General features: G+C 47.7%; 1 protein-coding gene across 1 annotated transcript in view; it reads left to right on the top strand.

Moving 5' to 3' along the window:
• The window catches only part of LOC120933243 (adhesion G protein-coupled receptor E3-like), a 115,648-nt gene that overhangs the window by 82,313 nt on the left and 18,730 nt on the right, over positions 1–14,605 (top strand). The window contains exons 14-16 of the mRNA XM_040346346.1: positions 6,615–6,809; positions 8,782–9,017; positions 9,244–9,304. Of these exons, the coding sequence (XP_040202280.1) occupies positions 6,615–6,809; positions 8,782–9,017; positions 9,244–9,304 (492 nt within the window). The remainder of the gene's footprint in view (positions 1–6,614; positions 6,810–8,781; positions 9,018–9,243; positions 9,305–14,605) is intronic.

Raw genomic sequence — 14,605 nt, 5'->3', positions numbered from 1 at the left:
AGACAAGGAGTCAGCCAGCGTGTTATCGATGCCCGGGATATGCACAGCATAGATAAAAATGTTTAGCTGCAGGCACCTCAGCACCAAATGCCGCAGCAGCCGAATGACCGGTTGTGAAGACGCGGACATGCGGTTCACCACTTGAACCACACCCATGTTGTCACAATTCAGCCGAAGTTTCAGGTTGCTGCAAGCCTCCCCCAAAGCTCAATGGCCAACACCACCGGAAAAAGCTCCAGCAGCACCAAGTTGCGAAGATAGCCCGCCTCCTCCCAAGACCGAGGCCAAGGTCCCGCACTCCACTGCCCTTGGAAAAATGCCCCATAGCCCGTGGACCCCGCCGCATCCGTCACCAGTTCTACGTCAAAATTACTCACCGGGCCGGACATCCACATCGATCTGCCGTTGTAGGACGCCAGAAACTCATACCATACCTTCAGATCCTCCCGATGCTCTCTCGTCAAGCGAATGAAATGGGTAGGGGCCTTCCCCCCTGCTGTAGCCGCCGACAGCCGTCGGCAAAAAATTCTGCCCATGGGGATGATTCTACAGGCAAAATTTAACTTACCCAGCAATGACTGCAAATTCCTCAACTGCACCTTTCGCAAACCCTGAAACTCCCTAACTTCCGTTTGCAAAGCCTCCAGTTTGTCCTTGGGAAGGCGACACTCCATCGCCTCCGAATCGATCACTATTCCCAGGAAACTAATCTCCGTCGTGGGGCCTTCCGTCTTGTCGGCCGCCAAGGGCACGCCAAAACGTCCCGCAATGTGCTGCAACGTTGACAGGAGAGTCGCACACACACCAGAGGAAGGCGGCCCCACGCAGAGGTAGTCGTCCAGATAATGAATGACCGAGTTCAGCCCAGACACATCCCTGACCACCCATTCCAGAAAGGAGCTGAAGGTCTCAAACATAGCGCAGGAAATAGAGCAGCCCATGGGCAGGCACTGATCCACGTAAAATTGACCCTGCCAACAACAGCCCAACAGCCTAAAACTGTCGGGGTGTACCGGCAACAGCCGAAATGTGGCTTCAATGTCCGCCTTAGCCATCAGCGCCCCACGCCCATAACGCCGAACCCACCTGACCGCCGCGTCAAACGACGTGTATGACACCGTGCATGCGTCCCGGTCGATGAAATCGTTGACCGAACCCCCTTTTGGGAAGGACAGGTGGTGAATAAGACGGAATTTGTTCGGTTCCCTCTTAGGCACCACCCCCAGCGGGGACACCACCAGATCCGGCAAGGGCGGGACCGCGAATGGCCCGCCCATCCGGCCCAGTGCTACCTCTTTGTCCAACTTTTCCCCCACAACTCCCGGATACAGAAGGGCCGATTTTAAGTTCCGCGCCACCGGCGGCACCACCGCCAGCGAACACGGTATCCTGAAACCGTCCCTAAACCCCGAGGCCAATAGCTCAGCCGCCGCCCTATCTGGATACCTACTTAGGAAAGGCCGCATCCTTTCCCCCATCACCGGCGTCGTCCCTCTTCTGAGCAGCGTCGCCGGAACGCTTTCCTTTCTTGAAACACTTTGACAAGGGGTGGGAGCCCCCACATCCCGAACACTCGTGTTTGAACTTGCATGACCCCCCGAATTTGCAGGCGTTCTCATTGAACTGCCAGCAAACCCCCCACTTTTTTCCGGCCGACGGTCCTGAGGAGCTCGCACCCCCGGCCCCACCTTGAAAGGACTGCGCCGGGGCCTTAGCCGCCGCCATGAGCCGCATCCAGAGGCTGATATCCTTATGATCCCAGCGCAGGGAAGGTCTCACCGCCCTCCGCTGCCTGAACTGTTCATCATACCTAAGCCATGCCGACCCCCCATAAACCCGGTGGGCCTCCCCAATAGAGTCCATATAACCAAATAACGCAGAACAATGTTCTGGGTTCTTTTCTCCTATGACGCTCGCCATAATGGCGAACGCCTGAAGCCAGTTAACAAACGTGCGCGGAATAAGCCTATACCGCCTCTTCTCCTCATCCTCTTTTTTTGAGTCATCCGGTTTTACCCTATCTAGGTTGAATTTCTCCAACGGTAATAGAGAGAAGATCTCCACATACTCACTTTTGTAGATCTTTTCCTTGACCTCCTGTTTTAGGTGAGCCCCTAACGGGCACTCGAAGCAGATATAAACCTCGCCCCTTGCCGCATCCGCAATACGTACCAGATCCGCACGAGCAGCCACTTCCGGGGCCCCCCCAGCCTTACCCTTCTCCTGCCCGCTCTGTTCCGCCACCGGAGCCACTGGGGGAAGTTGGGGCGCTCCCGCCCCCCCCGCATCCAATCCGCCCCCCCCAGCCGCCCCGCCAGCCACTGGTGCCCACGGGGCCAATTGCGGAGAAGGACCCTGACCCGATGACACCCGTCCCAACAGATCCCTGAGGCCTCCCAACAGATCCCAAAGTAATGCGTCTGACCCGGGGAAGGCGGGCACCCCGCCCGCCCCCCCCGGGGCAGCCGCCGCCGCCTGCGGCGGGGTTGCAGTCACCCCCCCCCAACCCCTAACAAGGCACACACTGCGTCAGTCAATGAAAAAACGGGAATAGTTGTTGACTTACCAGGCATACCGGGAGAGACCCCCGCAGCCGTAGATCGGACCTCCACCGTTGACTCCCGCCCCGGTCCTTCTTCTTCCTCCTCGTCCTCCGACCGCTCGTCCTCCGACCTGTCCTCCCCGATTGGGATCGGTGTGGGCGACAGCCCCCCAGGAGAAGCTGACCTGGGGGCCATGGAGCCTTCCCTCAGCCCCTTCCGGCCCGTCCCTGATCCTCTGCCCCTCGTTGTTGTAGCAGGCAGACCACCCGACGTCCCCTCAGAGCTTGTCTCTCTCCGATCGCCGCCATCTTGTGAGCCCGAGCTCTGCTGTGTTAGGCCCCGCCCACCTGCGGAACCGCCGGCCCCACGTGGAGAGGGCCCCGCGGCCATGCCAGGCTGGCTTGAGGCCTTCTTCGCCCCCCGGGGGGCTCTTGATCCCGAAGAGGGGGGAGAATCCGTCCTCCCCCCACTAGCAGCAGCCGGGGAAGCGGCCCGTGGCTCCGCCCACCGACGGAGGCCGGCGGCGTATGAGCTGCTCGGTCTCCTCAGCATCCCTCCTCGTCACCTTCTTCGGCGGGGGGGCCGACCGCCCCCCCGGTGGGCTCCGCGCCCCTCTGCTACTTCTGCTTGAGGGCTCGGGCGAATAGCGGGCCGGAGGCTGCGACTTCTGCCCGCGTGGGGTCACCTCACCGCTCCCGCCGCAACCCGATCCACCAGCCTGATCAGCCATCCACTCCTCCGCTCGCCGCTCTAGCCATTCCGGTCCCCTGCTTGCTGCCTCCGCCCGCAAACGCGCCAAAACCCGATCGACCGACGCCATTTTGTTGGAGGAGCCGGAAAAAAAACCGGCTTCCTCCTTGTCTCCCTAACCGCTTCTGTCCCCCGCTGGCCCCGCCTCTTCCTTTTCTATGGCCACTCCCCCCTTGCAACTCCTCCTTGCTCCTCCTACCTCCACCCCCTTTCCTAACCCTTTAGTGTCACTAGACACACAGTCATGCCCGGCCCTACTCTATTGTCTGGGCTGTCCTTTTCGTTCCGGGCCTCTCTTTCTAACACACAAATGCTTTGATCTAAACCAATCCATTGTAGCTCTGGCTACAATGGGTCGTTGTCCTGCTGGAAGGTGAACCTCCGCCACAGTCTCAAGTCTTGTGCAGACTCTGATGCCGCGTACACACTCTAATTTTTCGGGTTGTAAAAAACAATGTTTTTTTAAAAATGTCATTTAAAACGATCGTGTGTGGGCTTCAGAGCATTTTTCGGGTTCTGAAAAACGACAATTTTTCTTTTCGAACATGCTCTATTTTTTTATGACGTTTTAAACAATGTTGTTTTTCGGGTTGTAAAAAATGATCGTGTGTGGGCTTTAAAGACGTGAAAAACCCGCGCATGCTCAGAAGCAAGTTATGAGACGGGAGTGCTCGTTCTGGTAAAACTACCGTTCGTAATGGAGTAAGCACATTCATCACGCTGTAACAGACAGAAAAGCGCGAATCGTCTATTACTAACACAAAATCAGCTAAAGCAGCCCAAAGGGTGGCGTCATCCGCATGGAACTTCCCATTTATAGTGCCGTTGCATGTGTTGTACGTCACCGAGCTTTGCTAGAGCATTTTTTTTTTCGCGATGGTGTGTAAGCAACATAGTTTTAATGATGAAGTTGAAAAAAACGTAGTTTTTTCTAGAGCCTGAAAAACATGACAGGTTTTCTTCTAAGATTGCCCTGTATTTGGCGCCATCCATCAACTCTGACCAGCTTCCCTGTCCCTGCTGAAGAAAAGCATCCCCACAACATGATGCTGCCACCACCATGTTTCACGTGGGGATGGTTATGATAAATATTTTTTTGAGCCTTTAACCACTTGCCGACCATGCTATAGCTGAATGACGGCTACAGCGCGGCCGGCCAGTTCTGGGAGGGAGTCATATGACGTCCTCCCATGATCGCGCCCGCCATCCACTAGGACAGAGGGCCAATCACAGCTGATCATGATGTAAACACAAGCCGGTTGTCGGCATTCCTTTCCTCATGCTGACAGCATGAGGAGAGAATTGAAGATAACCAGCTTGTGTAAAAGGGAGATATACACTGATAACCAGGGCACTGATTATTAGTGTCCAGATTATCAGTGCAGTCCCAACAGTGTCCACCAGTGCCCATCAGGGCCTCCTTATCAGTGCCTATCAGTGACATCTATCAGTGCCACCTATCAGTGTTCATCAGTGAAGGAGAAAAATTACCTGTTTGTAAAGTTTTATAACAAACTATGAAAATGCAATATGGATTCGAAATTGGGTAAGGTGGGCATTTAAGTGGCATATGAACAATGTATAACACAGTCTTAAAAGAATATATAAAAGCTTTTTTTGCCATCCATAGATGGAAACATTAAAATGTATTACAATGTAAGTGAAAATACAGTCTACTGTTTCTTGAGTGCAGGGTGTGCAGGCCCTGGTATAGGATATAAAGCCCCATACACATGATCAGACTTTTTGCCAACAAACTTCAAAATTAGTAAGTTTTCCAAAAAATCCGACCGTGTGTACGCTCCATCGGACAAACTTTTTCGGTTTTCATCGGACAAAAGTTAGTTTTGCAAACCGACAAACTTTTCGGCAACAAAAGTCCTGAGGTGCAAAGTCCTGTCGTATGTACAGAAATCCATCGGACTTTTGTCCGAAGTACAAATACGCATGCCCAGATGTTAAAATGTTAAAATTAACCAACAATAGCAGAAGTTTACCAAAGGGTGGCGGTAAAGAGCAGGAAAGAGCAGAAAAACCATGCGATGTGATGAAAGAAATGTCCCAAATGGGGTTATTGCACAGCTCAGAAACGGAGAAGTGATACCATGTGGTAAAAAATTATATTTATTCATATGTTAAAAATCGAACAAAAGTGGACAAAATTGGATAGCAAAATTGGATAGAACATGAGTTGCAGCAGATACACAAACAGCGTTTACATAATGTATAAATAACGGTACACAAATCGTGTTTATACAATCAAAAATGTGCATTGTAGTATAAACAGTCTAACGAACGTTTCGACCTTTAGAGGTCTTCTTCAGAGAATTTGTGTAGCTGAAAAGGAACACATAATAATTAGGCATCTCATGGTTAAGGCTAGGTAATAAGGGGTACATTTTTAAGATTTTACACAAAAGCCCTTGGACTAGAAGAGCAATGTGTAAATTGTAATAAAAGCAAACACGTTTGTATGCATTTTTATAAACGATAATATTGCATGTTGCATTTTTTATCCCTTTACCTTGGTGTTATGTCTCAGTGATGTACTGCGGTCCAATCGGCAGCATCGGGTGGTCCACTAAAGGTAGCTCCCATCCCAGGTAGCGCAGCAGCTGTCCACGTCGTATGGAGCCCCTCGCTCGACACCACAAGAGGTCACCCCCAAAATAGTGGGGCCAAAGATGGAATGACCCTACAGAGACCCAGGAGGGGTGGGGGAGTCAGTGGGAGGGGAGGTTTAATAATGAAGCCTGTAAACAGAATAGTAAGGTTGATATTCTGAATATTTATATACATATATAGTGGGCGTATTTCATTATGTATTCATAGTGTTTTGTCTCTTCTAAACCATGCGATGTTGGGAAAGTTTTGGGAAAGTTTGCAGAAAAGTCCTGCCGTGTGTGTGCTATGGGTGTGCCCGGCCAACTACCTTCGGACAAAAATCCACAGAAAAGTTTGTTTGAAGTTCTGACCGTGTGTATGAGGCTTTAGAGGTATCTCTAGATATTATTTTAATGAAAGTGAATTGAAATATTTAAAATGACCTTTGAATTTACAATAACATATTTAAGATTGCATTAGATTTAATGACTGGGTAAACGCCTACTAACCACATTGCTCTGGCATCTGCAATAGACACCAATAACCTTCTCTCTAAGACCTCTGCAGGCCTTTTAATAAATCTAAATGCAGCAAAATGAGGTCTAGAACAAAAGCCACATACTAAATGAATGTTGCATGAAAGGCATGTAAAAGGCAAAATATTAAAGTTGTTTTCTGGTGGCCCACCCATGTATGTTACACCCCTCTCATCTACAGGAGGATTATGGCCTCATTCTGATCTCTAGGATTGGCCTGAGCGTATCCCTTGTCTGCTTGTGTCTGTCCATCCTTACATTCACCTTGTGCCGGTCTATAAGAAGTGCTCATAGCTCCGTCCTGACAGCTCTGTGCGGATGTCTCTTCATTGGACAGCTTCTGGTTTTGTTTGGCCTTCATCAGACTGGGAATAAGGTAATTGTGCTTTCACAAACAACAATTGAAATGTAATGTTAATGCACCAACCACATGAGTTAGCCTTTACCCCCCTGGATTAATGTGAAGATTGTTCATATAATGTCAATAAGGAGTTCATAAAAATCCCATAGGAAGGGTGTTGTACTTCAGTAGGTAGCTCCACCTGAGACAGGAACAAATCTCTGAAATTACAAAAAAGAAACACAAGGAGGGCGCCAGATAAGTGCAGCTTCAATGGTTCCTTCAATGAACTGTAGCTCCCCAGTGCCAGCAGCACTCATGCAGCCCCAGACCATGACACTCCCACCATCATGCTAGAATGTAGGGACTTGTCCTTGTTTATTATTATTGTTTATTGAATATTTTTGTTAAGTGTTAAATCACATAAGTATCAAAACGCTATCTGTACTCCTCGCCTGGTTGCCGCCACACACGCTTGACACCATCTGGACCAAATAAGTTTATCTTGGTCTCATCAGACCACAGGACAAGGTTCCAGTAATCCATGTCCTTAGTCTGCTTGTCTTCAGCAAACTGGTTGTGGGCTTGCTTGTGCATTATCTTTAAAAGAGGCTTCCTTCTGGGATGACAGCCATGCAGACCAATTTGATGCACCGTGCGGCATATGGTCTGAGCACTGACAGGCTGACCCCCCACCCCTTCAACCTCTGCAGCATGGCTGGCAGCACTCATACGTCTATTTCCCAAAGACAACCTCTGGATATGAAGCTGAACACGTGCACTCAACCTCTTTGGTGGCAAGGCCTGTTCTGAGTGGAACCTGTCCTGTTAAACCGCAGTCTTGGCCACCATGCTGCAGCCCAGTTTCAGGGTCTTGGCAATCTTCTTATAGCCTAGGCCATCTTTATGTAGAGCAACAATTATTTTCAGAGAGTTCTTTGCCATGAGGTGCCGTGTTGAACTTCCAGTGACCAGTATGAGAGAGTGAGAGCGACAACACCAAATTTAATACACCTGCTCCCCATTCACACCTAAAAATATGTAACACTAACAAGTAACATGACATCGGGGAGGAAAAATAGCTAATTGGGCCCAATTTGGACATTTTCACTTAGGGGTGTACTTAATTTTGTTGCCAGCGGTTTAGACATTAAAGTGGTTGTAAACCCTTACAGACCACTTAGACCTACAGGTAAGCCTAGATTAAGGCTTACCTGTAGGTCCAAGAAATATCTCCTAAACCGCGATACGAGGAAGACACTCGGCGCTGGAGGAGAGGAACGAGTACCGCTGCGGGGGCTTCGATCTCAGGTAAGTACGCATACTAGCTCATTATGCCTTTTTCTTGCAGGGTTTTTTTTTTCAATTTTTTTTAAGAGGATTTACTTCCTCTTTAATGGCTGTGTGTTGAGATTTTGAGGGGACAGCAAATTTACACTGTTATACAAGCTGTACACTCACTACTTTACCATTGTAGCAAAATGTCATTTCTTCACTGTTGTCACATCAAAAGATATAATAAAAAATTTACAAAAATGTGAGGAGAGTACTCACTTTTGTGAGATACTGTGTAGATAGATAGATAGATAGATAGATAGATAGATAGATAGATAGATAGATAGATAGATAGATAGATAGATAGATAGATAGATAGATAGATAGATAGATAGATAGATAGATAGATAGATAGATAGATAGAGATAGATATATACATATTCTATATAAGAAAAGGACAAATGGTAAAGGATCATAGATGGATCTCTCAGCTAAACAGACAAAAACAAAAAAGTCTATAATGTGGTATATATAAGCAGACTTTTCTATGTATATCTGAAGATTCTAATATTATTATCATAGGGAAACGCATTTATGAACATATGTACAGTATACAAAATATCTATATATCCGGACTGGTACCTGGATGAAGTTCAAACAATTTCTTTAAAATCACTCAACAAAAATAGACCCTTATTTATTTACTTCTTTATTATATGTATCCATTGTTCAGATCCTGTGTGCGGTTATTGCTGGTCTCCTCCAGTTCTCCTTCCTCTGTGCCTTCTGCTGGATGTCTCTGGAGAGCGCCCTACTCTTCATGACAGTCCGAAACCTCCAGGCTTTGAATTACATGACATCACAGCGCTCCCATTTCCCATATGTTTGTATAGCTGGGTTTGGAATTCCTCTCATCATTATTATCGTCTCTGCGGCAATGCGGCCCGATGCATACGGAACAGAAAAATAGTACGTTTTATAAATCAAAATAAAAAGTTCTATTCTCCGGTATCACTCGCTCTTCGCTCCGTCTATATCCTCCCTCTCTCACCACTTCACCTATCATGAAATTTTCTTCACCACCATATATACTTCCAGTTATTCCTCCTCTGTTCTAAATGCTGCTGTGTTATTGAAATGTGTTTTACAAAGTATACATTTACATAAAATTACGTGATGCTATATTTTCCTCTAGCTGTTGGCTTCACCTTGATCTCATCTGGAGTTTTCTTGGTCCAGTGTGTGTTTTAATGGCTGTGAGTACATACTATGAGACTGCTTGTATCTCATTTGATTTTTATGTTTCCTACATATCGCTGTTTGGTTCTGTAAAACTGCATATACATTTTTCTGTGCAAATGGGGGCAAAAATTAATGTTATTCGGTTATTTTCTCTCCGTGTCAAATGTTTTTTATTCATGCAAAATAGAGTGAATCAGAAAAATACAGCACTATGACCACTAGATGGAGTTGACGATCCTTGTAAAAAAAGTATGTATTTCCTATGACCATCAGCTCCATCTAGTGGTCATAATGCAGTATTTTCCCAACTTACTCTATTTAGTAGGGAAGCACCGATATATCGGCGGCCGATACATATCGGCCGAAAATAGCTGTTTTGGGGAAATGCCGAAACAACTTAAAAATTGCCGATAATGACTAGTCGTGCAACGCGGGATTGCAGAGCGGTAAAACACACACTGAAATTGTCTCCGCTCTGCTCGCACACAGCCTGCTCCTAACCACGCTGTGATAGACAGAATGCAAGTCTAATGCTGAAATGTGTTCTGTCTATCACAGCGTGGGGTTAGGAGGAGGCGGGGCTGTGTGCGAGCAGCGTGGAGACAGTTTCAGCATACAGGTGGTGAGTTGCTTTCTTTTCTAGTAGAACATGTGTGCACTGTGCAGCCATCCGTCCTTCCCCCCCACACCTCCCTTGGCTGGCTCTATCTTCGGCACTCTGTCCCCCCCCCTCCTCTCCCCGGGTGCCTAGTTTGGCTCTTGTCCCTGCCGCCAAAGCACTTCTGTTTTTGGAGGTAAAAGGGTTAATAAAGAGAACCTGTCACCTCCAATTGCTATCACACAGGGAATTATTTTCCCTGTGATAGCAATAAAGTTAAGTTTAAAAACAATAATAAATAATAATTAAATTAATAAAATAAGTAATTAAAAAGTAAAGAATAAGAAAAATAATATTAAAAATAAGAAAATTATACAAAAATAAAAAAGTAAAACGACAAGCTACAAAAAAAAAGTGATAAAGTAATAAAAAAAAGAAAAAAAGAAACAAGAGGTGGCAATTGGGGAACAGTGATAGGATGCTCCATACATTTTTGCAATCTGACTGTACTGTTTTACCATACAATTATTTAAAAAAAAAAGAAAAGTAATTTTCGGTTTCGGCCTGACATTTTTTTTTATTTCGGTTCCGTTTCTGAAATTTCCATTTCGGTGCACCTCTACTATTTAGTATGAATGATAAACATTTGACCAGGTGAGGAGATAGCCTAATAACATTTGTTGTTGCTCCCATTTGTACAGAACAAAATGTATATGCATTTTCAAAGGGTGAATAGTTCTGCAATTTTTTATAAATACATCTCTTTGTGTGCCCATGGGCATTAGATGACAAGCATGTAAAACCTATAATTACCTATAATTTCATCACTATCTAATATAAGTAAGGATGAGCTGAACACCAGAACTTGCAAACAGGCTTTTTTTTTTTTTAACACCGTTAAAGTCTATGGGACACGAACATGAAAAACCAAAAGTGCTTATATGCAAGGTATTGTCATAAAAAGTGTTTGGGGACCTGGGTCCTGCCCCAGGGGACATGGTTCAATGCAAAAAAAAAGTTTTAAAAACAAAAGTTTTTTTGGGAGCAGTGATTTTAATAATGTTTAAAGTGAAACAATAAAAGTGAAATATTACTTTAAATTTCGTGCCTAGGGGGTGTCTATAGTATGCCTGTAAAGTGGCACATTTTTCCCGTGTTCAGAACTGTCCCTGCACAAAATGACATTTCTAAAGGGAAAAAAAGTCATTTAAAACTGATCACGGCTGTAATGATTTTGTGGGTTCTCGGCAATACAGATAAAACTCATTGAAAAAAACAGCATTAATTCCCCCCCCCCCCCCCAGTCCATTACCAGGCCTTTTGGGTTTGGTATGTTTATTAAGGTGAACGCCAAACCAAAATGAAAAAAAAATTGTGCGGGGGTCCCCCCAAATTCCATACAATTTTAAGGGGAACCCTGCGCCAAAATAAATAAAAAAAATGGCTTGGGGTCCCCCCAAAAATCCATACCAGACCCTTATCCGATCACGCAACCTGGCAGGCCCCAGAAAAAGAGGGGGGACGAGAGAGCGCTCCCCGTCCTGAACCGTACCAGGCCACATGCCCTCAAGATGTGGGGATGGGTGCTTTGGGGCAGGGGGGGGCCAGGGATGGACTGGCCATTGGGACTACATGGAGTTTCCCGGTGGGCCGATGGCTCAGTGGGCCGGCTTCAGTGACAGCGGCCTGGGAGTTTCTCACTTCTGCCTAATCTTGTCCCATTAGGAGGGGCACCAAACTGATTCTTTGCCCCGGGTGAAATAATGTCTAGCTTCCCCACTGGTACTGCCTATAAGAGTACCAGCCATTCTACTCTAATAAAGTAGAACGGCTAGTGGCTAGTGAAGGGGGAGAGGGGGTTTGGGTGGCCGGGGGGGGGGTGCGGGAGTTGTCCGGCCGCCATGGGAGAGACCTGTCAAAGTGGGCCAGTCTGGATGAAGTCCAGGGCCAAATTTTTGTCCCAGTCCAGCCCTGGGGGGGGGGGGGGGGCTCTGTGTAGCTTCTGGAAGTTAGAAGGAGGAGGCCAGGAGGTCCTTATCTGCATGCTAGAGGGAATCTGGCCAAATCCCAGGCAGAAGGCCCTGGAGCCTGGCTTGCAGGAGAGCCAGGTGGAAGGTGGAGTGCTGAGGTTGCTGTTGTGAGGCCTGGGAGGGGACGCAAGGGCTGGGAGCTGAGGAAAGGAAGGAGAGGAAGCCAAAAAGAGAAATCGCTATTACCTTTGGGTCTTGTGCAGAAGACACCAAGGCTGGTATGGGAGGATCTGAACAGTTGAAGGCCTGAACAGAAGTCTTACCCAATGTAGCGGGTAGCAAGGGACAATGTGAGTACATCAGCACAAGGGGGGCATACAAGGGGAGAGACTGCTAGACATAGCATACTTTTCAGGGAGAGCGTTGAGCTAAATCCCAATCCCTTGTCCTGAGGTATTCTTCAGATTGTAAAAGAACTTTGCCACTGATCCATAGAGACTGCAATTATTCCGGTGGGAGTGCAGTCCAGGATCTTTATTTTTGGGTACACAGAGAAGGAAGTTGTCCTCATCTGATGTTTCTTCAAGTTGTGCATCCCAAAATCCCTATACCCGATCCAATTTGCTTCCCTCAATAAAACAACAAAAGCAAGTCCATGGACCGATTCCTTGTCTCTGACTGCGAGTCAGAAAATGTGAATGGGGACTCAATGTCCAGCGGCTCCTGCGGGGGTAGCGCTACAATATGGACCAGAGCTATGGATAGGAGTTATCTGGAAAAAAAATTGTAACCTTAAATTTCCAGCTAACTTCCCTGTCCCCAGTAGCTCACCAGTCATTTTCAGCATCTCAGATCTCAGGGCCTCAATGTAAGTGTTCCCACCACTATACAGTATCTACAGAACGTGCTGAAAAAGGTGGTCTAATAGTACCATCCAACATTCAGCCTAGGTTCACACCAGTGGCGGCTGGTCCTTTTTTGTTTGGGGGGGGCCACAAATAACCCCCCCTGCTGTTTGCCGGTCCACCGACACTTACCCGATTGGCGGGCACATCGGGGATCATCGGGCAAGGTGACAGGCTGTGGCTTCCATGTCCTCTTCCCTTCTGAGATCACGCCGTGTGTCTCCTCCCTTTCTCCTAGGTGTCCAATAGGATCAAGGCTATTCAGCCTATTAGGATGAGCAAATATTCATTTTCTTTTCTAACACACCTGGTTGGGCTCCATGCGCAATGCTGTGCACTCCGAGTCCACCCTATTTGAAACCTAATCAGGTGCTTCAAATAAACACCCTTGCCGCTGTAATTCAGGCGCCTGCCATCCGAAAAGGTGTCGGACGCCTCAATAGGTGAGGGCAGTGGTAGCCATGGATAGATTCATGTAATGCATAGATCTATCCATTAACCATATAGGGGGTCGGCAAGGATAGAGGGGGCGGCGCTCAAGCGTCCTTAATGCACGGGCCTCCCCTGGTTCACACTTGTGCGATGCTGTAACCAGCACGATTACAGCTCCGGTTCCTGAATAGCATCTCTCCCGCAGGCTGTTCACACTGCCCTCTGCGAACCGCTGCGGGTATCAATATATTGTTAATGACACCCCCAGTTCAGTTCACAGATCACAATGCAAACTGTGAACTTGCATAGGAATCGGACCGCATAGGTGAGAACACCCATGTGATCCGATTTCAGTGTAGGGGAAAAAAAGTCCCTGCACTTTTATTTCTGCGAATCGAATGCAAGTTCAGCCATACAACCATGGGCGTAGCATAAGGGGTTGCAGGGGTCACAATCGCAACCCCGCCCCTATCTCCAGGGGGCCCCTGCAGCCTCTGTGTCATATTACCATATCCTCCACAAAGTCCAGCTCCAATCTGCCCTAGAGCCCCACAGCCATGCTTCGGGAACTAGGGCCCATATTCTCTCTAAATATCCGCCTGCTGCGCTTAAGGCACTTACACTCCGCTGTCCCAACTTACTGGAGCAGGTGTTGTATTCCTCAAACACTTGCTCCATAAGTTAGGACAGCGGAGTGTAAGTGTCCCGGCGTAGCCTGGCGGATCTCCAAGGGGGCGGCTTCTATTCAAATGAAGCGCGCCCCCGATGCGAAAGAACTGGGCATGCGCCGAGCTTCAAAAAGCCCAGTGCGCATGCTCCAGTTCTCGCCGGAAAACGTCAATGACGCCGACGTGTGCGTCATTGACGTAAAGTCGTATTCAAGAATGACTTACGTAAAACAACGTACCCGACGAAAAAACACGACGGGGACCCGACGCCATCCGTAACATGGCCTACGCGAGACTTGCGGAAACTTACCCCTCATATAGCAGGAGTAAGTTTCCTCTTACGCAAACGACGTTAGCGACGGTAACGCGACGCAAACTCGTTCGGGAATCGGCGTAGAAGGATCATTTGCATACGCAAATGACTCCTTCACGTTAATGCCATCTAGCGGCGGCCGGCGTCATTGCATTTAAGATCCGCCAGTGTAAGTGACTTACAGATGGCGGATCTTAAGTGTATCTATGCAAAAATGATTCTAAGAATCAGGAGCATAGATACACGGGCCAAAAAAGGGAGTTACGATGGAGTATCCTGAGTTACTCCATCGTAACTTCACTGAGAATATGGGCCTAGGTTTCCAGAACAGCCCAGGATGGGGAATTGTCTGTACTCTGTGCTGGCAACATGGAATGGTAACCAAGCTCAGCGAGTTAAGAGGGGGAGAGTGCCGTCCTGTAGCCACTG

The sequence above is a fragment of the Rana temporaria genome, chromosome 3 (genome assembly GCF_905171775.1).
Source record: "Rana temporaria chromosome 3, aRanTem1.1, whole genome shotgun sequence".
In the NCBI taxonomy this organism is placed as follows: Eukaryota; Metazoa; Chordata; class Amphibia; order Anura; family Ranidae; genus Rana; species Rana temporaria.
This window is presented reverse-complemented; position numbering and strand designations above follow the sequence as displayed.